This window comes from Scomber japonicus, chromosome 18 (genome assembly GCF_027409825.1).
Source record: "Scomber japonicus isolate fScoJap1 chromosome 18, fScoJap1.pri, whole genome shotgun sequence".
Classification (NCBI taxonomy): Eukaryota; Metazoa; Chordata; class Actinopteri; order Scombriformes; family Scombridae; genus Scomber; species Scomber japonicus.
Genome location: NC_070595.1, coordinates 11,578,065 through 11,605,607, shown reverse-complemented (window position 1 = coordinate 11,605,607; position 27,543 = coordinate 11,578,065). Strand labels below are relative to the sequence as shown.

At 41.1% G+C, this 27,543-nt stretch overlaps 1 protein-coding gene across 3 annotated transcripts; it reads left to right on the top strand.

Moving 5' to 3' along the window:
- Positions 1–1,758: 1,758 nt before the first annotated feature.
- Positions 1,759–25,220, top strand: usp7 (ubiquitin specific peptidase 7 (herpes virus-associated)). 3 transcript variants are annotated; one of them, XM_053339026.1, is made up of 31 exons: positions 1,759–2,202; positions 6,400–6,504; positions 6,680–6,878; positions 8,440–8,578; positions 8,949–9,037; positions 9,138–9,246; positions 9,445–9,575; positions 10,013–10,067; positions 10,161–10,241; positions 10,555–10,645; positions 10,809–10,891; positions 11,195–11,304; positions 12,047–12,224; positions 13,021–13,165; positions 13,403–13,533; positions 14,391–14,525; positions 14,912–15,013; positions 15,290–15,395; positions 16,392–16,484; positions 16,650–16,717; positions 17,010–17,110; positions 17,664–17,817; positions 17,985–18,052; positions 18,826–18,934; positions 20,078–20,155; positions 20,968–21,068; positions 21,309–21,408; positions 21,785–21,904; positions 22,136–22,207; positions 22,330–22,420; positions 23,060–25,220. In XM_053339026.1, exons 1-31 carry the CDS (start codon positions 2,121–2,123, stop codon positions 23,164–23,166), a joined length of 3,333 nt encoding a protein of 1,110 aa, XP_053195001.1. In that variant the 5' UTR covers positions 1,759–2,120; the 3' UTR covers positions 23,167–25,220. The 3 variants fall into 3 exon arrangements, with proteins under 3 accessions (XP_053195001.1, XP_053194999.1, XP_053195000.1); XM_053339024.1 differs by having other exon boundaries at positions 1,981–2,202; positions 18,832–18,934; XM_053339025.1 differs by lacking the exon at positions 1,759–2,202 and adding an exon at positions 5,332–5,373.
- Positions 25,221–27,543: the final 2,323 nt, after the last annotated feature.

The window sequence follows — 27,543 nt, the reverse complement described above, 5'->3', positions numbered from 1 at the left end:
TGCATCTCTCAACTTGACAAATCAATCCAGTGAAGATTCTCTGCCATCCTGTCATTGGAGTCAACTGAGGCCAAGGTCATGGTTATCCAAGGAGGACTGAATCGAGGACAACTGGGTTTGGATATTTGAATATGCTTCTTCAGTAACTGACTGGGGAGTTCCAGCCTGGGACTCCCAGGTATTAACCTCTGTGGGGTCAGTAATAGCCTACCACTTAGTTTATTAGTGCTCCTGGCTGTTGCAACAACAGTTGTTAGAGTCCAAGTCTAAACCACAGTCGCTGGAGTTAGCACAAGGCTTTCTGTTCTATTCAACATAAAATTAAATGTATACTTAAGCTCTACAGTACATTGTCTTTTCATGATTCCATAGAGTGGGTTTAACATGTTTTTGATTACTTTTATTTGATTTAGTTTAGTTGCCCAGGACACCAGATGTGCATGGACTGGCCCTGATTCAGTGGTACATGTTTCTGTCTCGGCTATCTCTGGGCTGTCGCGGTTTTCCCATGGATGTAATACATCCCTGGGTTTTCCCATAGGTTTTCCCAAGCACGCTCCAACAATGAACCCAGAGCGCCCCCTCGTGGACGAAAGAAAACACTATCTATCAAATTACTACAAGAGAAGCATCACTCATTATATGCCATAAACATTTCAGTATGGACAGTATTAGGCCTACAAAATGAAAAGACAAAAATAATGCATTGGATATGTGTGTCTCTGGTCATTAAACAAGTTGACAATAGCTTATTTGGACGGAGGCTACATGGATCTGGTTGAATATCAGGTGTATGAAGTCCTTCTGTGCATATTCCTCAACCTCTGTAATAGTGTAATATAGGGTCTTTCAAATCAGATTAATCGAATACACCCAAATCGTACTTTGCCCATCACATAAGTTTCTTTCCACATATAGACAACACATTTGACTGCTTTCGTGTTTTTTTTGTAAATGATTACAGGGCCCAAATGCAACATGTAGGCCAGATTGTGAGTCTCATAGCCAAATTCCTATTCCATACTAAGTGTTTGTTTTTCTGTTTGATTTCCCTCTTTTTTTCCCCAGATGCTCACGTCTGATCCCTCGCATGGATGTAAACCTGGCCGGGGATGGGCCAGTGTTTGGATCTCCATGCGGATGTGACATTTCAGAGAAGAGCGCGACCGCCATTTTGAGATTTACAGGCTCAGGCTCAACACATCACACACACCACGGGAGGAGCGGGTTGAGGGCCACACACAGCCCAGGCTAAGCGTTGTATGACCGGGCACATTCTTTCATCAGAAACAAGAGGTTAGCTAGAAATGCAACGAGCTGCCGTGTTTTGTTGTTTATATTGTTAGGGGTGGTTTGGGGGAATCGGTTTATGTCGGGCTGTTGCAACTCTCGTCTCCGCTAACTTCCAAATTAACATTAGTGCTATTCCGTATTGGAAACTGGTTTGAATGGATAGCTTTTTCCTCCGCTCTCCCCCAGACGAGGGACAAACGGAGGAACACACGGACTGGGGATATCGCAGGCAAAGTTGTTGAATGTGTGACTATAGCAAATGAGCCTTTGTTTTCATTGTTGTTGTACCTATATTAGCAGTTGGCTGCCTAGTGTCAGGTAGCTTAACGCTAGCTTTAAGCAGGGTATTTGTTCCTCCCGGTGCAAGTCGTACTGTGAGTTGTCTCACTGCCCCACATTTCCCGGGGTGAAGCCGGATTGATTTAGCTAGTTTCAGCGGGCCTCCCTCCTCGGAGCCCCGGCCCATCCATCCCAACCCCCCCTTCCCCTGTCCCCCCCACCCCCCCCTGCCGTCAGCCAGCTACTCGCTACCCACCAAAGGCGCCGAGATTGGGCGAATAGCGAGCAAATACGTCCGCGTTTCTCTACCCGCTCCCCCGCCGACCTCCCCTCCTCACTCCCCGGCGCTGACAGCGGACAAGGCCGAGGTCGCGACAGAGCAGGCCCGGCCGCCAAGGCTCGACCTGTCCACCCCACCTCCGCATCCTACCACACCTCACCAACAGCCCAGAACCCGGTTCCCTGCCGAGCCGGCCCTGGACAAGGTCGAGGGTAACAGAGATAGCAGGGAGCACCGCATCACCACCACCACAACAACAGCTGCCAACATGAACCACCACCATCACCACACGCAGCAGCAGAAAGCCGGCGAGCAGCAGCTCAGTGAACCGGAGGACATGGAGATGGAAGGTAAGACACGGCATCACGCGGAGAGTGAGCGGGCACTTTACAACCTTATTCGCTATAATTTAACAGTTGCACGAGAAAAAGCATGAAGTTGTTTTGGTGCAAGCTGAGCCGAACTTTACAGTAAACACAAGGCCCGAAGCTAGCTCGGATAGCCGGCTGCATTTTTGCTGATTGTGCGTCCGTTGCAGCATACTTGTGTGGAGCTGACCTCATTTGCGTTTTAAGCTCGCTAGCATGTATTTCTTTCTGTATGCTTGCACATAACGTTACTCCAGAAGAGCCGCTCTTCATCCACCACTCATTGTTAAGAGTAGTCACACAAATGATTCATTCGGATCAGTCACTGTTTTCCACAAGAACTGTTAAAATGTGTTCACGTTAGTTTGCTGTAACAACTTGTCAGATGCAGTTTTTCAAATTGTCACCGTTTAAATCATAGAGTTCCGGGCCCACCGATCGTTCATAACCGAGCTAAATGTTTGTAAACACTGTGGTTATCTTGCAATTAACATGGAACCATCACTAGGTAAATTAATCGTGCTGCTCTGCCTGCACTGTGGGCTCTGGGTGAATCCTGACAGTTTCGACATCTCCGTTAATCGTCAAAGTTGGCTATTCCGCACATAAAGTTAAGTGTAGGTTCTGTTTTCGTACCGGTAACGTTAAAACGATGCCCGTTAATAGCCGTCTGACACCGCAAGTTAACGTTAGTGTGTTAGCATCGTGTTTGATAGCTTATACACGATATGTGGGGCCTGCAAATATCGGTCAAGATTGCAGGGCATTTTCTGTCAGTTGGCCCGCTAAAGCGCCAAGTCCCTAAATTTGACTTTAATCTCTGCAGTAAATGCGTTTATTGCAGATAGCGTCGGATATCTGTTTTATTATCATTTGTGTTAAGTTGGTAAAAACGTAATGCACATTGCTAGCGGGGCAGCTAATTCTAAGCTAGGCATTTAGCCTCAAGGCCCGTTTCGGTGCGTTTATTCGCTGACTAGCATGCTAGTTAGCTGATAGCTAACAGTGGCGGAGGGGGTGTGTGGCGATCCAAAATGGTGGCTTGTATTTTGCAACGTTCAGTTTGGCTGTTGCGCGAATGCTAGGCCTTGAACATTTGGCTCGCGTAATATTTTCCCGTTGCCTGTAATTGCTGTCTAACGGTATAATGTACATAAGTTATTCTGGTTGATATTTTTCTTTACCATTAATCTTAGCTTGTTAGCTGGTACTAGGCTTTCTAGCTAATGGTAGCTAATAACGGCCTGCAGATGAATCTGTGGCTAGTGTTTGCTAGATAGCTAAGTGGCTAACGCAGATGCGTCAATCCCGATTTGCAAAATTGACAATGATATGACAAGTTTAGCCATTTATGTAGAGATAACGACAATCTAAAACGCTGGGAGTAAGTTATGTTTCTGTGTAGCCGTTTGTATGTTGACATTTGACAATGTTATTTGAAACGTGCGGCAGTGCTGGCAACTAGCGGCAGTTGCCTCTGCGGTAAGCCAGGCCCGCATAGGGGCAGCGCGGGGATTTGCTGCTTCATTGTATGGAAGACCAAACGGCATGGAGCTCGCCATTTTTAATGATCAGTGTTTTTGTTACTCCGGTTTGAAGTCAGGACCACCGCTGCTCGGGTATAGCAAGCGTTTCACATAAAACATTCACCTCTCTCACATTTTAATTACGTTTTTTCTGTACTAATATCAACTTTGGGCCGATTAGAGGCGTGTGGGAGCCCTCAGCATCACTGCGTCATTTAGTCCCAGTGATTTTATTATCTGTTCTCGCTCTCTCACACACCGTTACTCGTTATTTGGTAGCACACAATAATGCTAATCTTAATGAGCCTTAGAAATAAGCAAATAGAAACAACCCCAGGTTCAATTTGCATTTATCAGTTATTCATTTTATTACTTGTCCCATAAGTAGCAGGTGCATTCAAGACTTCCTAACCCTTTAGTTGCTGGTTCACCCTTCATGGCTAGTCTTACAGTGCAGACTTACAAGGACAGTAAACAAGTTGACATGGTAAAACTCTTCACTTTTTCTGAGTGGATATAGCAACACAGAGCACATTACGTTCATGGTTTGAGGACACATACAGTTGCAGTGGCATTACTCCATCATCTGATCTGCATAGCTCAGCATTTTATCTGTTTTGCCACAGCAATGAGACCATGATTTCAGAATGTTAGTCATACGGTCAATCGAATGTTTATGCTTGTAATAGCTCTCCAAAAAGTTGAAGATTATGGAGATGATCAGAAAATAAACAATTTATTATTATTTGTCTAAAGAAATCTTTTACAAAACTCAATTTCTCTTGTACCATGAAATGACAGTTTATGATTAGTGTGCTAGTAAATACATTTTTGAGTCAGGATTTCATTCATGAAATTGATGCGTGTTGTATATTGTTTTAGAGGTGTTTCATACTTTTTCTTCACTGGTAAATGATCAGAAAGTAGAGAAACTGAGCTTTGTGTGGACTGATGCATCACCAGCATTTCAGCCTCATAGTGCCAAGTCATTGTAACAGGATTAGCTGTGCTGTTTTAACCTTGTTACTGCAGGTTAAACACACATCTGGATTTGTTTTTCAGTTTGCACAGCATAAAGTTGTCTCACAGGAGAAAATTGTTAGTGATGATTGAAAACTTTTACTTGCAGTTTTCAGTCCACAAGAAAAGATTAGAATACTACACAACTTAAATGGAAAGATATGCTTTGTACTTTGTATTAGCAGACATTCAGATCAGTTTGTTTTTCTTGGAAACCTGTTAGAAAATAATAAATCGGTCTGTTGAGATGCGTGTGATCTTTTTCGCTTTCCAGACACCTGCCCAGTGTGTAAGTTCTACATTAAGTCTGTGGTATTTTTGTCCGATATGAAATCCTACATCCAGCTCACACAGATTTCAGTGACTGATCTGTCAGTCCATATTTCTCAGAGGTTTCATGATAGACTGACTCAGTAGGCGGGACAAGAAGTTGTCACACAGTTGACTGACAGCCCCCATTAGCAAAGTGTAATCCACTTGGGGAAACGAGGTCAGTCTCCTGGACATGGAGGACTCGGTCAGTAATGTTACCTGGAGACACACAACTGACACCACGGCCACTGCGTCTGTCAGCTCTGAGGAAGACAAGGAACACAGACACACATGTGTAAGAGACAGACTGACACAGCGATGCATTTAGAGACATTATGCTCGGAGTGATCATATTAATACTGTTGTTTCTCTGAAGTTGTGGCCTCCAGGCCATTACTGTTATCATCACTGGATTTAGGCAGATTTCAGTCACTCCTTGAAGTCTGCACATAGCTCCTCTGATTGTGTCATCATTGTGCTTTGGTAGATGAGACTGTGCATCGAGCCATCTCATGATTTGCCAGGGATAATTGTCGTTCTTTTGTGCGCGTGTGTTTTTGTTGGAGCGATGACTTGCAGCTTAATCCTGCATTGTGTCCATAATTACCCAGGCTACTGTAATGTTGCATGGTCTTTGTTACACACACAGACACGCACACACACTCTTTCTGTTGCCCTCGCTCTGTTAGACTGGGAAAGAAGACCTGTCATGCTGTCTCAGCAGGGTTTTCCCTGTAAAATGTATGAAAGGGGAAGGGAAAGATCACTGCATGGAGATGGAGAGAGTAGTTGCACAATAACTGAGTTTTGTTTTTTCCAACCAAACAAGGTTCTGTCCTAATTGATGCTGTGTTTTGCCTTTAAATAATTCCTGCTACTTAAAAGGTTTGTGTATATTCACAGAAATTAGGCAAAATAAGATTTTAAGAGCTTCGGTTATAACCAGTTGAAGTTTTCCTAATTTTGACAACCAGAACATGAAACTACATTATCTAAATTATTCTAAACATGTGATAGAGCTGTACTGGTTTGTATACTCATATTTTCTTTTACTAAAATGTTTTTCAGAAATCTAGCAGATTATCGGTCTTAGCTTAAATATTTTTTCTATTCCTGGATCGTGACAGATAAATATGGATTAAAATGAATTCCTAGTCAGACAGAAACTTTTTTTCAGCTCTTGATGCCATATTTCACATATCTACAAAGCTATACCTCTTGCTCTTATAGTACAAGCAACAAGTTTGAAAACAGGTTCCTATCCATCATAGCATTAACTGTCTGTACAGTCTTATCACATTGTCCCTCTCTCTATGTGCAGCTGGGGACACAGACGACCCTCCAAGAATCCCAGCCAATCCAGTGATCAATGGTAACGTGGCCATGGCAGATGGACACAACAACACAGAGGAGGACATGGAGGATGGTGAGGAGCAAGTGCATTTACACAAACAAACAAAGTTACAAACATTTTACTCTTTTGCTTGTTTCGATGATGTGGAAGAAGATGTTCCAAGTAATGATCCAGGCGTAACATCATTTTGTGAATGACTCACTTGATTAACTATATGCCTACCCCTCCTCCCGTCATCTTTCCACAGACACCAGTTGGCGGTCAGAGGCAACCTTCCGGTTTGTGGTGGAGCGTTTCAGCCGCCTCAGCGAGTCGGTGCTCAGCCCATCCTGCTTTGTCCGTAACCTTCCATGGAAGATAATGGTGATGCCCCGCTTCTACCCCGACAGGCCACACCAGAAGAGCGTGGGTTTCTTCCTGCAGTGTAACGCAGAGTCCGACTCCACGTAAGTGTCTTGGTTGGGATTCTGGGGGAAACTGTGTAGATGCTCAGACACACCGCTAAAATGATTCGTTTAGGATTTATACTGCAGTAAAACATTGATATAATAGTTCCTGCATCAAGTACTGCACGGTTCTGTGTTTGATTACTTTGAGTCACAGTTGATACAGTGGTCGACAGAAAGACTTTATATCAATTCAAAAATGTTTAAATTTATGTACATTAAGTAAAGATATGAAGGAGTTGCATAAGGATTCCTTTTCCATTTTTACTGTATTGATTTTCTAGCTGAATATCAGGGCCTGTTGCAAAAAAGCATCCTCACAGCATGATGCTACCAACTCTTTGATTCATGGTGGGAATGGTGTGCTTATGTGCAGTGCTTTGATTATGTTAAATGTAGCTTTATACTATGATGCTCAGAAAGCTCAGTTCTGCTCCCATTAGACTATCATGCCTTGTTCCAATTTGTTAGTCTCCCACAGCACAGCCAGACGAGACGTGTTTTTTCCCCAGTGTTTGTCTTTGCCACTCTGTCATAAAGCTTTGACTAGTGACGCATCAGTGCAACATTAATCTTACTCACGGCACCCTGCAGCTTGTTCAAAATGGCCATGATCTTCTTGTTGCCTTCCCTCACTGATGACTTGACAGGCAGGGTAGGCCGTTTTTGGGGGGTTCACTGCTGCACCACCTTTCTTTTTTATGATTAAATAATACCCTGAGGAATATTCAGTGAAAATTGCATCCTTGTCAATAACCTTGTCCAAAAGAAGTAGTCTTTGGTCTTGATGATGTTGTTTTGGCTAGGAAACTGACAGCTGTTAGACCTTCCAAATTCAGAGTTCTATATTCTTTCTTTGTTGCTGCTGTGATTTCAGCCATTACTTTCTGGAAAGAAGGTTACAAATTCTCAATTTTGTTTGTGATCATGGCTGCCTAATTGTTCAGTCAGGTTAAAGTATTCTCAAACATACAGTTGATCTTTTTTTACATGTCAGCAGCCTTTTAACTAAAAGGTATTATTTAAAATCACCACCAAGACATTGACATGAAATTAAGTTGAGGCCTCGTCTTTTTTTTTTTTTTGTGGGTAGCAAATAGTTGGCACTTCTTGTTTTAAAAAAACCCACAAGCTACACGTGTGAAACACAAGTTTATAACTGTGCATGAATCTCAACGGAGCACTGACAGCTCATTCCTCCACCATGGCTGCACAATACATCTATATCTATCATTGCAGTAATAGAATCCAGATCTGTCTCAAAATACACATCATTGAACACATACACCAGAAATCTTTTATTCAGAAATCTTTTATTGCAATTGGAACATTTATTTCCTAGCCTGTACACACACACTTGCAGGGAAATGACACAATTTTTTAAAATGTTCAACTAAAAAGTAAACCACCAGACTAATTCTGTCGAAGTGGCAAAGCTATTTACAGCAGGTCAGAAATATGTCAATTCATGAGGTTGTTCATGAGGAAATGGACAAATTAAAAAAAACTCCTGATATGAAGAAATCCTTAAAAGTAATTTATCTTTTTCTCTGTGTTTCAGGTCATGGTCGTGCCACGCACAGGCCATGCTGAAGATCATCAACTACAAAGACGACGAGAAGTCTTTCAGCCGCAGGATCAGTCACCTGTTCTTTCACAAAGAGAATGATTGGGGCTTTTCCAACTTCATGTCCTGGAGTGTGAGTACAGAAAAAGAAATTGATCAATGCTGAAGAGATTTGAAACGAACAAGGCAAATGAATTGTAGTAGCCAGAGATGTGACAAACCCATAGAAACACTGGCTGCCTATTTTAGAGCTGGTAGAGTAAAATGCTGTCAGAAACCGAATTTTCATTTGTTTGTTGATTGGGTGGATAAAAGAAGCTGTGCTAGCAGGCCTGTTTTATTTTTGTGCAGTGTAATCCTATTTGCTCATTGTCTGTTTGGTCCTCTCTGTGTTTGTCTTTTGTGATGAATAAAGGAAGACAAATAGAAAATACTAATAAATGCTGTTTTGTTTCTTTCTTTCTGCCCATCCTTATTAACTGCTTTTATGTGTTGTGTTTCAGGATGTTACTGATCCAGAGAGGGGCTTCGTCGATGATGACAAAGTCACATTTGAAGTCTACGTCCAGGCCGATGCCCCACATGGAGTGGCGTACGTAGCCTTTCTATTTTCTACATTTCTACAGTGATCCCAGGTTATATTTTCTCTGATTAGAATTATAACACTAACAAACACTTGTCTCTGTAACCAGCTGGGACTCTAAGAAACATACAGGCTATGTCGGACTAAAGAACCAGGGAGCTACTTGCTACATGAACAGCCTGCTACAGACACTCTTCTTCACCAACCAGCTACGACGGGTACGATTTCACCTCTGTGTGTCTGTATGTCTTAGCTTAGAGTTCTAAAAAATGTGTATTTTGTCATTAGTCAAAATTAGAAATGGTGTAGGTTGGCACAAAATGGTATAAATAAGTAACTCCAATGTAAGAGTCATACCAAGTACACCTATTGGACAAAACTCCTGGTGTGAATCGTCTGGACTCCTCTCTTCCTAGGCGGTGTACATGATGCCCACAGAGGGAGATGACTCTTCCAAGAGCGTTCCCCTGGCACTGCAGAGGGTTTTCTATGAGCTGCAACACAGCGACAAACCCGTCGGCACCAAGAAACTCACCAAGTCCTTCGGGTAGTGTATTTCAACTTTCTTTTTTTCTTGTAACAGACAACTCTGTCCTCAGTCCTCAGATGACAAAGATGGAGGCTTAAATGACAAAGAAAACCAATATTTATTCATTTTGGCTCTAGTGGTGTAATTGTAACATTTTTGGTCTGTATTGTCTTGTTGGCATTGTAATAAATAAAAAAAAATTGAATATGGAGAAAAAGTGAGGTACTTCAATACAATTGTCTTCAGTCGAAGATTTTCTCATAGAGCTTGATTTGTCTGCCTTTTTATTTTATTCAATGAACAGCCTTTGAATAGCTTAAATTGTAGTTGGTATTATTACAATCAAAGATCATTTTTTTGTAGTGTGCTTGTCAAACTTAGTTCTTTGTAGGATGTTACCTCAATACATGTAACCTGTAGCCATTGTTTTTTTCTTTTTCTTTTGCTTCATAAAGGTGGGAAACACTAGATAGCTTCATGCAACATGATGTACAGGAGCTGTGCAGAGTGGTGAGTTCTCTCGTACTGTCTTAAAGAATATTAATATATGTACGTGCATGTGTGCTAAATAATTGACTGACTGTGCGCATGTGTGTGTTTCAGCTCCTGGACAATGTGGAGAACAAAATGAAAGGCACTTGTGTTGAAGGAACCATCCCTAAGCTCTTCAGAGGAAAGATGGTGGTATGTTCTCTCCCTCTCGCTCTCTCGCTCTCTCACATCCCTCTCTCATTCTTTGTCTTTCTTGTAGAGGAGGGAGATGTGTGCAGCTTATTTGTAGAAGGTAGAGATTTTCAGACTTCTGTATTGCACAGTAATGATGTGAAGTGGTTGGACTTAAGCAACTCAGCTCAGGATGTAGCCTGGAAAAAGCCTCAGTTTAAGAATAGCAGGAGGTAAAATAAAGACGTGACCCTCTTAGAAATAATCTTTTTGACTCAACAATTGAATCATATAGTCTGACTTCTGTGGGTCTGTGTCTGTTCTCAATTTCCAGTCATATATTCAGTGTAAGCATGTGGACTACCGATCGGAGCGGATAGAGGACTACTATGACATCCAGCTTAGCATAAAAGGAAAGAAGAACAGTGAGTACCATCATGAACACAACTATAATCCATGCTAGTACAACCATGTGTAATCCTACATTATTTTTTTGCCCACACTGCCAGCCCTGTCATAATGCTACTCTTTTTGTCATTTGCAGGTCTTTATTATCTCTGTCTCATACATGCTCTGTTTATTTTTCAGTCTTTGAGTCATTCAAAGATTACGTCGCAACCGAACAGTTAGATGGGGACAACAAATACGACGCAGGAGAGCACGGCCTGCAGGTGAGGCTTCACAATGACTGGATCAAAATAATTGAGAATGAATCGCTAATTTATCAAGCGGAAAAGCTGGACTTCTTTTTTTATTCTGAATTTATGAAGTGCTTCAATTCCAAATGTGAAAAACTACTCAGTCCTTAGTATTAGCACGGAGGACAATGAGACACAGCAAACAGAGTGGGTTATAAGATTCGAGGAATGTGTTTGGGTTGAAATAAATGACTTAACGCTGGAAGCATTCATGGTGACCGTATGAATGTCATGGAGCTGTCCTGACCAGATGGCTGTGTATGTTTTGTGCCACAGGAAGCAGAAAAGGGAGTGAAGTTCCTCACCTTCCCTCCGATCCTTCACCTGCAGCTGATGAGGTTCATGTATGACCCACAGACCGACCAAAACATCAAGATTAATGACAGGTAGAACAAACACACCGCGCCTCAACCCAAATGATCCTTCTTTTTTTATTGTGCTTACATGTATATTACTTTTTCAAATGTATAAATACACTGCCCAGGATTAAAAAAAGTAGATCTCTCCCTACAGAATTATAGACACAATGCGTCAGTGGCTGGTGTTCAGACATTATTTCAAAGAAGGGCTAGTCCATATTAACATAGATTGAAGGAGCATGTCTATTTCTAGAAACAGCACTTGAGCCTGCATGGCCTGACCTCCTCTGCACCTAGACAGTGAGAAAGTGCGTCATTTAGAGTGTTTCCTGTAGGCAGTATTGCTCCGTTTAAAGCTTAGTGGGAGCTAATGGTGTTTTAACAATCCACCAGGATAATGTGACACTCGGAGCAACACACACACCCGCCATCCAGAATAGCTAATTTTCCTCTGTAGCGTCTCTCACAAGCTGTGAGTCATCCTTGCGACGCTGCCACCGGCACCCAGCCCCCTGAGGGCTTTGTATACATACACACACAAATCTAGGATGTGTAGATATGGGGTGATCTTGTTCGCTTTCTTTGTATATCTATATTGCGCCTTCTCTTAATATTTGACCCTTTTTTCCCTGACCCATCCATCTTTCATATCTTCCGCTTTCCTCTCCAATCTTTCATTTTCTATCTTCCCTTTCTTCATCTTCTCTCCACATCCTCATCATCCCCCTGTCTATCCCTTTGTGCCTCTCCTTCCTCTTGTCCTCAATAGGTTTGAGTTTCCAGATCAGTTACCTCTGGATGAGTTCCTCCAGAAGCCGGACTCCAAGGACCCAGCCAACTACATCCTGCATGCAGTGCTGGTTCACAGCGGGGACAACCATGGCGGTCACTACGTCGTCTATCTTAACCCCAAAGGAGACGGCAAAGTGAGTGTCAAGGAACCAATAGTGAGAACAACTTTTTTTTACACACCTTTTCATCAAAAATTCTGTTCACATATGTCTTTGGAAGGGACATGTTTAGTCTTTAGAAACCCTGGCACAAATTTCTGTCTTAACTTGTCATGAACCATACCATGGGTGCTCAACCTCTGTACATATGAGATCATTTTAAATACACTTCTTCATTGGTCTAGTAATGAGCTAACTTGGATACTAAAAAGACACGACGAAGACAAATTAATCCGTCTTAATTCTTGAAGGATATTTCGGTCAGGATATTTTACCACATGAAATATGTACATAAAGAATGAAACTCAAATGAAAACTATTATGAAGAGCTTAAAGCTAACCACTAAAATGATGAATATGCAGAAAGTAATGAGTGTTAAGCAATAATATCCAACTAGAGCTGAAGCGATTCCAGCTTTAGTTGCTAAATTTGCACGTGACAGTTTAAACTGCACAGTTCAGTCCCTGCATTACAATTTTTTTTGCAATTCTGGAGTAGCTGTATGTCTCACACTCCCTCACCTACTAAACCCCTCATTACTGATAGGTGATGTCAACAGGTTGAGCACCCCCTGTAATGGATGCATGCAGTGTGTTTTTGTTATTCAGTCAATTAATTAGTTGATATTGGAGTTGAATTAAAGCATTTCTCAGGATAACTTGACATAAATGGTTGTCGTAAGTTCTTTTTGGTTTTCTTCTCTCCTTCCTTCTCCTTTCATGCTCCCCTTCTATTGTTATCCTCCTCTTCCTCATCTCCTCCACCACCTTCTCTATCTCTCACTCTCTCCAGTGGTGTAAGTTCGATGATGACGTGGTGTCACGGTGCACCAAGGAGGAGGCCATAGAGCACAACTATGGTGGGCATGACGATGATCTTTCAGTGCGCCACTGCACCAACGCATACATGTTGGTCTACATCCGTGAGTCCAAGCTCAGTAAGTAACACCCCCCTTTCTTTTTTGTCTTTCTGCCAAACATTAAAAAAGGAAAGGTTTGCATCTGAAACTGTACATAAACAGGTAAATGGTTCCCCACACTCAATGCAGCCAATGTGTCGTTAAGTACAGAAGTTTACTGTCATAGTTATTATCGTAAACACAGATACATTACAGTCCTGCATCCTTTCTGCCTCGTGATTCTCATTTGGACAACCCCCACCCTCCATTTTCCAGGCGAGGTGCTCCAGCCGATGACTGACGTGGATATCCCTCAGCAGCTGGTGGAGCGTCTGCAGGAGGAGAAGCGGGTGGAGGCACAGAAGAGGAAGGAGCGCCAGGAGGCCCACCTCTACATGCAGGTCCAGGTAAGGATCCAGGGCCGCTGTTCATGTGATCTTGTTGCTATTTACAGACTTGGGAGTACCTCGGTGGCTGCTTTTTAATTTTAGAGCTGTACTGGTGCAGAGCTGCTTTGTGAAGGCTAGGAAGGAAACTGTCTGTCATTTTGGCTTTATTTAGGATTTACAGAATGAAAGCTACAGAAGGAAACTAGAAGCTTTCCATCGTTTTTTGCTGCATTGCTTTGATTTATGTAGGAGAGTTAAGTCCTGCTGATTCAGTGTCAGCATGCTGAAGCAGCAGACTGGGCTCTTACATACTGCAATGTGAAGGATGCTGCTCATTATATCGAGCCTGCAATGGCGCAGGACAGCTAAGATATAGAACTGAGATGGGACTTGATGAAGTCATGCTAGCTGAGCTGCAGCTGTGTGGTCAAGATTACAAGTAAAGCAGTAAGTGATAATGAGGAAACGGCTTGTTACAAGATAAGAGGTTTATCCTGTTCAACGATGTTAGCTCCACTGACTTTATTATTTAGCTTTAAGTGAGGACAAAGGGCTAATGTCTCTCACTACTTTACTCTGGAGAGAATTAAACAAATGAAAGGAGAATATGCGAAAACTCCTTTTGTGTGTGTGTGTGACTAAAACGTGGGCTTGATTTCTCTTTGATTTAGAATTTCTGAATGTGTGGAAAACAAATGCAACCACAGTGATCTAGTTAGATGAGGTGGTGTCGGAAACTGGCACTTAGCAAACCTTAAATCTCCATAATCTCAATGATAAAAACCGCAAGTCAGAATAAAACTATCAGCACATGAATAGTTATTGATTGAACTTTTTTCCACAAGCATTTTCCTCTAATTTTCCTCCTTTGGTAGATGGTGACAGAGGACCAGTTCTGTGGTCATCAGGGCAACGACATGTACGACGAGGAGAAAGTGAAGTACACAGTCTTCAAGGTCCTGAAGAGCTCCACGCTGCAAGAGTTTGTCCAGAATCTCTCCCAGACCATGGTGAGAGGCTTGTGTGTGTGTGTGTGTGTGAGTGAGTGTGACTAAATAAACAATGGAGGATGTGTGTAGTTCCTGTGCAGACACTTTGTTACTATAGAAGCCTTAAGACTAGGTTTGAGCACATGTCCATCAACTTCAGTGCTCATTTTTAATGCAAGCTCATCCAGGTGCAAAATTGCTGAAGAATAGATTTAAGAAGGTTTTTAGATGATTTGATGAGCAGAATATATTTGGAGTTTAGATTTGATCAAATGCTATCTCATCTAATCTTACTTTCTAAGGTGTGTACTGTGTACATACAGACTGCTCATTGAACTTGATGTGTTGCCAGTTTTGGCAAGTTTAAACTAAGAGTCAGAATCAAACATTTATTGATGTGCTTGCAGGGTTTCCCACAGGACCAGATGAGGCTGTGGCCCATGCAGGCCCGTAGCAATGGAACCAAGCGACCTGCTATGTTGGACTACGAGGCTGACTGCAACAAGTCGGTAAGTGGTTGTGCTTGTTTGTGGGTGTAACCTGCAGGTACTTTTTAGTGTTTCAGTTCGTCTGACATTTTGGACTATTGTCATCTGCTCTCTCAAGCTGACGTTAACCCTGCCTCACTGTATCACAGGCACATGCACCTTATAATACATTTTATGCACTGCTTTAGTTGGAAGGAAAAAGCAGCATGTCAGCATTTCAGTGGCATTATATTATAGTGTTATTGACATTAGAGAATATGATGGTTTTTTAAAACTGTTTGTGCATATTTGTTTCAGATGATTGACTTGAGTGACAATGAGAACCCCTGGACAATATTTCTGGAGACGGTGGATCCAGAGATGGCAGCCAGCGGGGCCACGTTACCCAAGTTTGACAAAGACCGTGAGTGTCTCCATTTTAACGTTTACTTTGTAAATGGCATTTGATTCAGAGAGCTCAGTGAGTCATTCTTCAAAAGAGTCTGAGGTTAGTTTAAGCTTATTGCATGCAACATGACCTCTACCGTATCCAGGTTCTTGTTTGTGTTGGCACAGAATAGGGCTGTCAACAGATATTCTCAATTTGATTATATAATCAAATTGTAAACAACAACAACAACAACAAATTAATATTCTATTATGGGGGGGAGGGGCTACAGTGGCTGTCTGCCTCATGAGTTACAGTGTGGGCCACTGCACTGAATGAAAGACAGGAGTCACACAAAGTCACTTTAATTGATTGAAAATGAAATGTAGGTCAAGCTGAAACAAGCGAATAATTCAACAACAACTGTGTGTGGTAATGATGGCGGAGAGTTCACTACTCATCTCGGCCACAGAGAGCAATTTTCACTCCAAGGAATCTAAAAGGCCCCCTTTAGAAATACTTACTATTTTGATAACCAGTATGAATTTTACTTGACCTAAAATCTATAAAATAACATATGAATGAATTGGTTTATTTGATTTGTTTAGCCTATTTTGTAATGTGTAGGTATGTAGCTCTTTTGAAAGACACGTTTATTTTGAAATAAATGTACCAATATAACCACTCATGGGCAAAAATTCAAACTTGTGTGTTTTTAATTGAACATAATTGTGTCCAGTTTTGACAGCCCTAGCACGGACAAACCACAACTCTAAATACTACAAGTGCTCTGATCACTGGGCTGTTACTGACAACACTGTGGGGAACTGTGACTAATGTAGTGGGAGTAGTTCTCTGTGTTTAAATTTAACGCTAGTTGTAGTCATTTAAGGTATTCCTCCACCTCTATAACAACAACGTCTTTGTGAGGACTAAGTTGTTTTTCTGATCATTCTTCAGTAACCTCTCACTACTTTGTGAGAGCTTCTCTATCTTTATTGATTTTTTAAAAAATGTTGTCTCCATTTTTAGATGATGTCATGTTGTTCTTGAAGATGTATGACCCCAAAACCAGAAGCTTAAATTATTGTGGACATATCTACACACCTATATCCTGCAAAATAAGTAAGTAACACCCAGGCTTGTTTTAATCTTAACACACTAGATCACGTGTTAGTTTTAATAGCATCAATTTGATTGAGTTTGCTGTTTGCCATAAAGAAAACCCCCCAACAACAATGATGTTTAACGATTAAATCATATTTCTGTCCTTCTTTTCTGTGTAACCAGGAGACCTGCTGCCAGTCATGTGTGAGAGAGCAGGGTTTCAGCAGGAAACTAGCCTTATCCTCTATGAGGTGATCTATTTATGTAGCACTCACTTGCTGACACATTCCGTTTGTCTCTTTCTCACTTGTTATCACTCCTCACGCTCCTCTCTTCGCACTCTTGTTTCCGGCACACGAGCCCCCCGTCTCACAATCCCTCTTGTGCATATTTTCACACAGTCACTTGCAGCATCTCCTTTTTTTCCTCTCTCACACTCCTCTGTACTTCTCTTGTTTACATATTTAAACAGAATAGTTTCGTTTTGGCTTTACAGCAGGTGACTACATTTTCCATTATATCTTATGTGTGTGTGTGTTGCAGGAAGTAAAGCCCAATCTAACAGAGCGGATACAGGACTACGATGTCTCTCTGGACAAGGCCCTGGACGAGCTCATGGACGGGGACATCATTGTCTTCCAAAAGTAAGACAATTTTAAATTAAACTTCAGATGACGGGTGTTTAGTAATGCATGTTAGCTAAGTTATACTGCCCACCACTGTTACCCTAAATGTTGCTGTACCTTTTGAGATGAACTTAAATTTTGTTATTTCTGATGAAATATGAAGAAACAACCCAAAATGGAGATAAGAGAGGGGGGTAAAGAGAAGTGTGTGACATTTGTAGGAAAATCTTACTCAGAAATGTCCTCTGCAGGGTTGGGGATCTGTCACTTTTTAAATTTCCTACATTATTTCAATTCTTTATCACACTCTCTCATCTCTCTCTATTGCTTCATATCCTCTTAATTTCCCTCACCCAACCTGCCTCCTTTACCTCCTGTCTTGCTCCTTTTCACTGCACCCCCCCCCCCTCCTCCTCCTCCTCCTGCTACCTATTCCTCCATCTGCCTTTGGCCACATCTGTTTCTTCCCTCCTATTGTTTTTCTTTTTTTTTCTTCCCACGTCCTCCTGCCAACACTGCACATTCTGTCCCTAAATTTATCCTTTTTTTTTTCTCTCTTCTAATCCTGCAGGGACGACCCAGAGAACGACAGCAGTGAGCTGCCTACCGCCAAGGACTATTTCCGGGACCTCTACCACCGAGTGGATGTCATTTTCTGTGACAAGACCATCCACAACGACCCTGGCTTCGTGGTCACACTCTCTAACCGCATGAACTATTTTCAGGTATAATCCTCACAGATACTTAAAGTGAATCTTTGAATACTGGAATTTATTGAGCTTATTACTTGCTATTTTATATATGAAATTTGACACATTTCCTTTTTAAAACTGACCCAAATTGAAATCCACAGTGACCCCCGTTTCTAATGTTTGTGCTGCGTGTTTGTCAGGTGGCCAAGACGGTAGCGCAGAGGTTGAACACAGATCCCATGTTGCTGCAGTTCTTCAAGTCACAGGGGTAGGAGGCTTGTCTCATTAACACTCTCACACTCACACACAAACAACATGCCCCCAGTAATTATTTCACACGAGAGTCAAAACATGTGTGAATGTCGCCATAGTAATGACACACAAATCTATACCTGTCTTTCTCACTGTATGTCGGGCCAGAAGCATTAAAGTATAAGACGTACGGATGTATAACTGGTAAATGAGATGAGGCTGAAGGAAGAGCTTTTACTGCTTGTTTTCTTCTTGCTGTGTGTTATTTGTTCCTATTTAAAAAGCATGAGATGTGAACTTGCAGTGTTCAGTGTTACTTGAGCATGATTCCTTCCTGGTGTAAAAATGGCACGAGGCTCGACATACAGAAAGAAATGCGTCATGTGAACAGTGCACTCTCTTTCTCACGGCTTGTCATGTTCGCCTTTTTGATTTGATTACTTGCGGTTGTCAGTTGAAATGTTGCGTAACCTGTCCCCCCCCACCTTTCTTTGTTGTTTTTCCTCTTACTCCTCCCACTCTGCCTCCTTCTCCCTCTCCTCTTCTCCTCCTCCTTTTCTTCCTCCTCCTCCTCCTCCTCTCTGTCTCTGCGCCTCTCTGAATTTTCTTGTCTTCTCCTCCTGTTCACCTCCGTATCCCTCTTTTCTCTCCTTGTCCACCTGTCTCTCTCCTATCCTCCTTCGTTCCCACCCCCTCACCCCCCACCTTCTGTTTCTCTTCTCTTCTGCTGCCGTGCTTCTTTCCTCCCCTTCGTTGTCCTCCCCCCCTGCCTGGTGGTGTGGTGGCCAGGTACAGGGACGGTCCAGGGAATCCTCTCAGACACAACTATGAGGGAACGCTGCGGGACCTGCTGCAATTCTTCAAACCTCGGCAGCCCAAGAAACTCTACTACCAGCAGGTATGAGTGGTTTGCCAACTCTGGGCCTTCTGGGGTCTAATGTGTTTAATATATTTCTAGTTTTCTTTCACACATATACCAAAATTGTTAAAGGCCAAGAGAGAGCTTCTAGTGCCCCAAAACGTGTTATAAATCAGTTCCTGTAGTCCTGTACTGATTAATTAGTTGCTTTTCACTGTGTCCCCTGTTACTCATCATCTTTATTTCCTAGTCTTTGTCTGTCATAACATTTCTTAGTTTTGGGTGTTTTCATTCTGTTCTGTATTCATCTTTGTTATTCTGAATCTTCATTAGTATAGCTTCATGTATTTTTTAAATTTCTAAAATGATTTTACATTTTCTGGCAGAATGAGGACAGACAGATGGTTTATCCTTTTTCTTTCGAATTAAAGATGCTTTCTGCATTCTTGAAAGTTCAGCACAAAAACTGCTCTGTTTAGTTTTTTGTAGTAAGCCATGTTTAGGATGGAGAAACCATATTTATGGCACATGCTGAACCGGTAGATATGCCAGCAGGGGGGGTATCTTCTGCCAGGCCAGCTGCTCGTTATGATGTAACTGAGTCTTTTTAGCTGATAGTCTAAGCGGAGCTAACAAAGCTTAGGCTACCTTGGTTATCAGCTAAGGTAAACACGACAGTCCATCATCCTTCATGGCTATATTATATACTTAATGACACAGATGGTATATTCCAGCCTTGCTGGTGATTTGAGACTCTTATTTGTATGGTGTTTGTAAAGGTAAATATGAACTAGAGAGTCATGCAAATTAAAAATGCAGCAGACACACAGCATCACACATTTTCAATTTGAACCTCTGGGATCTGAATTATGAAAACACATTCATAAATCACTGCATCCTGTCCAAATGAATTGTAACAGTTCACACTTAAAGGAGAAGTAGGCCAATTTTTAGATGTGGAGTTAGAAAGAGTTTGGCTTGCCAAGCTTGTGTAGCCTGCTCATCCTCTCTGCTTGAGGCTACATAGGCCACAGGTTAAACAAGAAGGAAGAAGAGCAGAATTAAAGACTTCTCTCTGGTCCTGCCACATTACTTTGCTCATGTTTATAGAAATGTAATGCTCAGTAGGGTGTGTACTGTGCAAAACTGTGATTCTTTTTTCTCCTCTTCATACATTCACAGTTAAAGATGAAGATAACAGACTTCGAGAACAGGAGGAGTTTTAAATCCATATGGCTCAACAGCCAGTTCAGAGAGGAGGTAACATAAACACACACACACACACACACACTTTTTATTCCCACTTAATGTGTGACAGTCACACTCTCCCTCTTGAGAGGAAGGAACATATCACTACAGTCAATCTATCAGTTTTATTTGAAGTGCAGACTCACCATGCAGCATGATCCCAAGACACTTAGGCTACGTTCACACTGCAGGCCTTAATGCTCAATTCCGATTTATTGCTCAAATCCAATTTTTTGTTTGGCTGTGCATATTACACTTTTAAATGTGGCCTGTCTGCGGACTGCTATGTGAACAGCTCTCACTCCTGAAGTAACCCGCATGCTCTGTTGTTCAATAATGACGTCACACACAGAACAGTGTTTACGGAAGTGAACATGGCAACAGCAACAGCTGGTGAAGTTCCTGGTAGTTGGCAGATTTGTGAGCGGATGATGTTAAAAAGGAGGAAGAGGAGAAAGAAAATAAATACTTTAATGATGTCTATTTTTGTCTGCGGTGCAGAACTTTTAACTTTTAACTTCAGTTCACTTTTAACTGTGGTGTGAACATAGCCTTATACAATACAGAGGACAAAACATACAGCAAGCAATTTAAAATAATAAAAAATCAAATAAAGCCACACTAAAAACAGTGGCATTCTTCACACATTGAATTAAGTCTGGACTAGTAACGTCATTTACACGCTAGTTGAAATCACTCAGTAAAATTCCTCTCACAGCAATCAACAATAATTCAGAAACACTCTCCACATGTAACTACACACGAGTCAGTTGTGTTAAATGATATGAGCAGAGACATGAACTGTGGATATGTTCTCATTGCAGGAGATCACCCTCTACCCTGACAAGCACGGCTGTGTGCGGGACCTTTTGGAAGAATGTAAAAAGGCAGTGGAGCTTTCTGAAAAAGGCTCTGAGAAGCTCAGGTAACTCACCCTTCAAGTGTGAAATATACTTACTAGGGTGTTGATTTCACAGTAGTCATCATTTTTTCTAAACCTGTTGTCTTTAATATTTGTCGTACATCTTCCTCTAATCATTATTTTTGTAGACACATTTTTATCTTAGTTTTTTTTTATACATGTATGATTTTTAGGCTCTGCAAATCCGTTTGTCTTTGAGATCAGCTGTAGAGTGTTAATCCTCACTTTCTGTCTCCTCCTCAGGCTGTTAGAGATAGTAAGCTATAAAATCATCGGGGTTCACCAGGAGGACGAGCTGCTAGAATGTTTATCTCCGGCTGCCAGTCGCACCTTCAGAATAGAGGTAAGAGTGTGCAGTGTTCCCTGTGCGTCTGTTCTTGGTTTCTCTTCTCTCTTTTAGTTTATTTTTACTTCCCTTTTCCATTTTTCTTCCACTTAAAGAAACCCCCACCCTGATATCCTGACAGTTAGTTTTTTTTTGACACAGTTTGCTAAATTTGTCTACACAAAAAGCCACTTTGGCAGCATCGTTTGCAGAACTAAGATTACCTAAACAAACTGATCGGTTCTGGCTGTAAGCTTCAAATCTGGTGCATCTGGAATGTAAGAGGGATGTCTAAAATGTGGTTAAATTGATCTTTAAAGTAGCAGGATAATGTTAGAGCTGTCCACACACTCCCCTGAAGTTGTAACTCATGTATTCATCTTCCCTTTCACAGGAGATTCCTTTGGATCAGGTGGACTTGGACAAGGACAGCGAAATGCTAATCCCTGTCGCTCATTTCCACAAGGAAGTCTTCGGCACCTTCGGGATCCCCTTCTTGCTTAAGATCAGACAGGTGTGTGTGTGTGTGTGTGTGTGTGTGTGTGTGTGTGTGTGTGTGTGTGTGTGTGTGTGTGTGTGTGTGTGTGTGTGTGTGTGTGTGTGTGTGTGTGTGTGTGTGTGTGTGTGTGTGTGTGTGTGTGTGTGTGTACGCAAATATGTGAGACTTTCCCACTTAACATGACTTGATTCTCTGTATTTATCTGGTCGTTTCCTTCCTTGATTGTCACCCCGCCTCTCCCCACAGGGTGAGTCATTTCGGGAGGTGATGAGGAGGATCCAGACCATGCTGGACATCCAGGAGAAAGAATTTGAGAAGGTACAACACCTTTCTCTGCATACACAACCAGAAGGAATTACCTGTATTAAGTACGATTTAGAAAATGAATATTTTCAGTTGAATATTTAAGTTAAGTAACATGTGTTTTGTGTGTTTTTCAGTTCAAGTTTGCGATTGTGATGATGGGCCGGCATCAGTACATCACTGAAGACGAGTACGAGGTCAACCTGAAGGACTTTGAACCACAGCCAGGTATATACTGCTTCTGGGAGTGCTATTTATATAAACACTGCTTATGTTACTGTACCAATGGTGGGAAGTGCAGTCAATACCAATGATTTTATAGACAGCATGATTCATCAATAATGAAAATAATTTAGGTGGAGCCCTAGTAGATAACTTCTTAATCTGAACACCTTAATTTACCTCAAGATCTTCCTGGCAGATAATTATATTTCAGACTTTTTAATCCTTTCTTGGTGGACAAAGCAGGCTTTTTGTATTTCTAAAGAAGACAGAAGACGCCTTTAGTGACTGTTTGCTTTCACTTGTGGAAAATGTGACTCGGTTTGATTAAATTGGGAAATCGTTGCCACTGGTCCCCATATTTGTCTTGCGATGTAATGCAGCAGTGAACTGCCAGCTGGAACACAAGGCTTCCTTTTGTCTGTAATTATACATAGAGGACCGCTTTATGCTTTATTAGCATTTCTTAAGCTTAAACATTCTGAAATAAAATGACACCTGCAAGATGATTTTACATCAAATTCAGAAACACAAAAATAGAAACATTACCGCAGCAGTTATTAACACCTTTTCTGTCTCTGAATGATCAAACAAGGAGACTCGACATGTAATGACCTCTCTGTCTCCTCCTCCTTCCTGCTGCAGGTAACATGTCCCACCCGCGCCCCTGGCTAGGGTTGGATCATTTCAACAAAGCTCCAAAGAGAGGTCGCTACACCTACCTGGAGAAAGCAATCAAGATCCACAACTAAAGCAGCCCGCCCTTCCTCCTCGTCCTCCTCCTCATCCTCCTCCTCCTCCTCCTGCTCCGCCTTCCTCCCTACCTACCCTACTTTAACACACCCATAACCACAGACTGTAACCAACTGTGTGTGCGCGTGCGTGTGTTTGTGTGTGAAAGACTGTGTGGGTATGCGTGCGTGCTCGTGTGTGTGTGTGTGTGTTCATCACTTTTAACACCCCGCCTGGACACCTCTACAGCTCTACACCGGCACTATGTCTTCAGCGATACGGATCTTGCTGCAGCTGACGGATTATTCTTCAACCACAAAATAAACTGCACCAACCACCTCCTGACTGTTTATTTTGCTGTTTATATCTTTTCTTTTTTTTTAAATCGTCTCCCTCTACGTTCGAGGCTACTTTTTTGTTTTATTTTTTTCTTTTCATTTTTTTTTCTGGCTTCTCTTAACTGTTGGCTGCCTGTTTTTTTGTTTTTGTTTTTTTTTCCCCTTTTTTTTTGTTGCCTGTCTGGAAGTGTGAGAAATGAAATTGGATTTTAAAATGAAATAAGCGGAGACGGGAGAGGAAGTGGGACACAGTATAAATAAATAAAAAAATATATATATATACATAAATATATATATATATATGAACTTCTAGACTTAGTTTTTTTTTTTCCCCCTCTCCCATGTCACTCACCAGCTTTTTTTTTTTCCTTCCGTTTCCTTTTTTTTTTCTTGGGTTGTTTTTAAATAAAGAGTTGTTTGAAGAGGCATCATGCTGCTGTGTGGAGAGTTTGATGGAAGGATGTTTGCGAGGACTAACTGACAGAAAAAAAGGGGGAGAGGGCCCAATGGCCATTCTGCAGATACATTTTTTTTGTTTTTTTCAAAAGCGGCTGCTAACTGGCGTCCATCCTCTTTTTAAAATGCCTGAGGCTCACTAGTTGCCCTGATGTGGTTCTTATATTTTCTGTTCCCATCCTTTAGTGCAACAAAAAAAAAGAAAAAAAAAAAGTATTTCCAAGTTTACACACAATTCTTTCTCACTTAGTTTTGCTGGGAGGTAAAATAAATGATTTTTTTTTTTTGTCTCTTTCTGCCGATCTTGTATAATAAAAATAAGAATCCACAGCATCTGTTTAAAAATAAATGGGGAGAAATAAGGAAGAAAATTTGTCTGTATTTCATCTTGCACGTTGGCACTTAACGTCAGAGGTTTCTCAGGACTGGCAAATGTACATTTTGGCTGTGATGATTTTTTTTTTTTTTTTGAGTTGCTTAGTGATTTTAAAGGAACACACACACACACACACAAAGACATTACACCCTCCTTGATTCTCTTCCTGTTTGTTATTTGGGGGTTTTCATGTCTTTCTCAGTCATTCCTCTGAACACATACACACACACACACACACACACACTCTCAAAGCTTCGTCTTCTCCCTCCCATCTTCTCTTGATTGAAACTGTCGCCTCCAGGTGGTTGGGAGCAGTAACTGCGCTGTGCTTTGATAGGGAGCTGCAGACATTTAGAGCCCCACAGGTTTGAGGATTTGTGTAGAGACAAAACCAGCATTGTAAGAAACACTTTAAGCCCTATGAATTTCTTTTTCTTTTTGGTTGTTTTATTTCTTTTAAAGCACAGATGGAATGCTCCCCTAATAGCGCATAGCTGGCTCTGTAAAGACAACATTTAAGAATTGTATATTTAAAAATATGAACGTGTAAAATTTAAGAGAAACACGCGCCTTTGTTGTTGGGTACAAAAGGAGCCAGGTGTTCATATTTCTTGTGTGTAGGGTTTATTTTCTCCTCTTTTTTTTTTTTTTTTTTTTGCGTTCCTGATGTACCATTGACGATTTTTTTCTGTTACATTTGGAATTTTTTCTTTTCTTTTCAAAACTAACGGCATTGGTTTTGTCTTGTTAAAAAAGTGCAGTACAAAGATGACCTGCAGAATCACACCTTAATTTGATCTTTTCCAGTTTAAAATCCTCAGTGTAGCAGCAGTGTACGACAACTATTCCTGTATATTGCCTTTTTGCTGGAAAATGTATGTTGAATAAAATTTTCTATAAAAACAAAAAACACTACTCTGCTGCTTGTCCATACGAGTGGTCGATCAGGACAGAGATCTTATGTAAGCATCAGACGCAGAAGCTTCGTGAAGGTCATTTTTCTCAGTGAGGTCAGAGGTCACCACGGCGCTGACAGTGTGACATCTCATTCAGTTTCTCGTAGAGTGCTCAACATGCTGCCCAGCCACCTGCTACTCAACTTCACATTTTTTGATTCAATTTCAATTTAAAGCCCCCCCTCCACTGAAAATTTTGTTTTGCTTATTTTTACTTCTTTTGGATGTTTGAGCTTCACTGTGCAGAATGATGTTTGTTTTCACATTCATTTGCTGAAGGGGGTGAAAAGATCTTCTGCATTCCCGAGTTTTAAGACGTGTACCTATGAGCGGGATTTGTGACATCACAACAGTTATGATCCGGTATGCAACTTAACAGAAAAGTGATGTGGGAACTTGATGCCTGTAGTTCATACACACTGAAAATGGACTTTAAAGTGAAATAGGAGACAAATTTAACAAGCATTTAAACCTTTGACTTGTCTGGAGGGGGTCATTAGTCTATAACCATATGATACCACACCAACATGCTAACATGCTAATGCTAAATAGGCTGCGCATCATGTTCAAAATCTTGGTGTAGCTTATTAGCATTCTAACATTAGCTATTAGCGATAAACACAAAGGACTATTCCAATTGTGACATTTCACCAAAAACCACAAATGTCAACGTCATGGTGGCGATAGAGGAAATGTAAGGGGATAACAAAAGTCTATACGCTTCATCCTGTGGCAGCAATAAATGTCTATACAGAGTCTCTTGGCAATCCATTCAGTATTTGTTTAGATATATCAGTCTGAACCAAAGTGAACCCAGACTGACCTACATTGCCACCCATATCCATATAATGCAGCATTCAGATTGACTTGAGACCAGTTGTGGTTGAAAATTCATCATTAAACACATCTCACCACAAAGTCCATTTAGTAGCTATTCTACAGCTTTTGATCGAAGCAAATCATCTTTGCCAGCTAATGGCTTTAACCCAGTTTTCATAAAAATGTAAATTTCAGTTTTTGTGAGCAATTTAAGGACTAGTCATTCATGTTGGCTTAAAAGTTGAGACTAAAAAGAGGATGACTGGTGTGATACAACAGAGAGCTCCTGAACAGCTACTTAAACTGTTGGTTCAGACTCCTGTGCAGTTGCAATTTTGGTTTATTGAAGGTAAACATCCAATTTACTGTGACTTCTGTAAAGGAGATGAAGAAAAAAGACAAAACCAGAAGAATATGATAATCACAGCAGAGTATCAGTAACACATTTTGCCTGCCCTCATTTAAACATTATCAGTGTGTTATGAAGCAGAGGTCTCATTTTTTTTTATCAATGTACATCAGCAAGATACCTGCAGATAGTTCAATGCAGACATGCTCAAAAATATTCAAAGTGTCTTTATGTAAACAAACATTTGCACATAGAATTAGCTTTTCTTTCAACATTACATTACAAACAATAAGTAATTACAAGAGTAATAGAAACAACATACAATAAATATTATTTTGCATTTTAACACTAATAAGACATTTTGATCCAATTTCATTCTGGAGCATTTCATTTCTGATGAATCAAAAACAAAAAAAAAGCAAATGTCTCACTTGTGTTCTCCGCTCTGGTTGAATGTCTTTGTTTTAGCTTGTTTGCTGTATTTAATCTTTTATAGTGTTTATTCAGACATTGTGACAATCCTATCACACAAACAGCTGGCCCATTTAGAATTCAAATGAGCAATCCCCTGAAGAATTTGAACTACTGTAGGATAAAGTCTGTACCTTTATTTCAACAACATTACCTTCATGTATGCAAAACTTTCTGAGCAGGATAATAGGAAAAGTTTTTTTTCTTAGCTAGAATAAGATAAAAATAAAATGTTTCCCAAAAAGTGCATGCTGGGTGCTTGATTTCACTTCAAAAGTGAGTGCAAGATATTTAAAGGAGAGCGAGTCGTCCACTAATGGGAAGATCAGTGGATCGATTCCTGGCTCCTTCAGGCGATGTCGATGTGTCCTTGGGCAAAATACTTAACTTAATGCTCCTGATGGCTACATGAATGTGTGTGAATGTTAGTTTCTCTCTGATGTACAGGTTGCCACCCTGTGAATGGGTAAATGCCACTTGTATAAGTACAGTCCATTTACCATTTACCATTGACGGAGCATTAGGAAAGAATCTTCTAATGGTCAGTACGAATCAGACGGGGTGACTACAGCAAAGGTAACAGGATGTTATGTCTTATTTTTTCTATGGGCCCATCTCTGCCTTCATGTCCA

Excerpts from the sequence above, each read along its gene's own strand:
- usp7 (XM_053339026.1), top strand. The coding sequence starts at position 2,121 with ATGAACCACCACCATCACCACACGCAGCAGCAGAAAGCCGGCGAGCAG. Across the intron at positions 18,935-20,077 it reads AGAAACTCTACTACCAGCAG|TTAAAGATGAAGATAACAGA; the intron begins GTATGAGTGGTT and ends ATACATTCACAG. Across the intron at positions 21,905-22,135 it reads TCTTGCTTAAGATCAGACAG|GGTGAGTCATTTCGGGAGGT; the intron begins GTGTGTGTGTGT and ends CTCTCCCCACAG.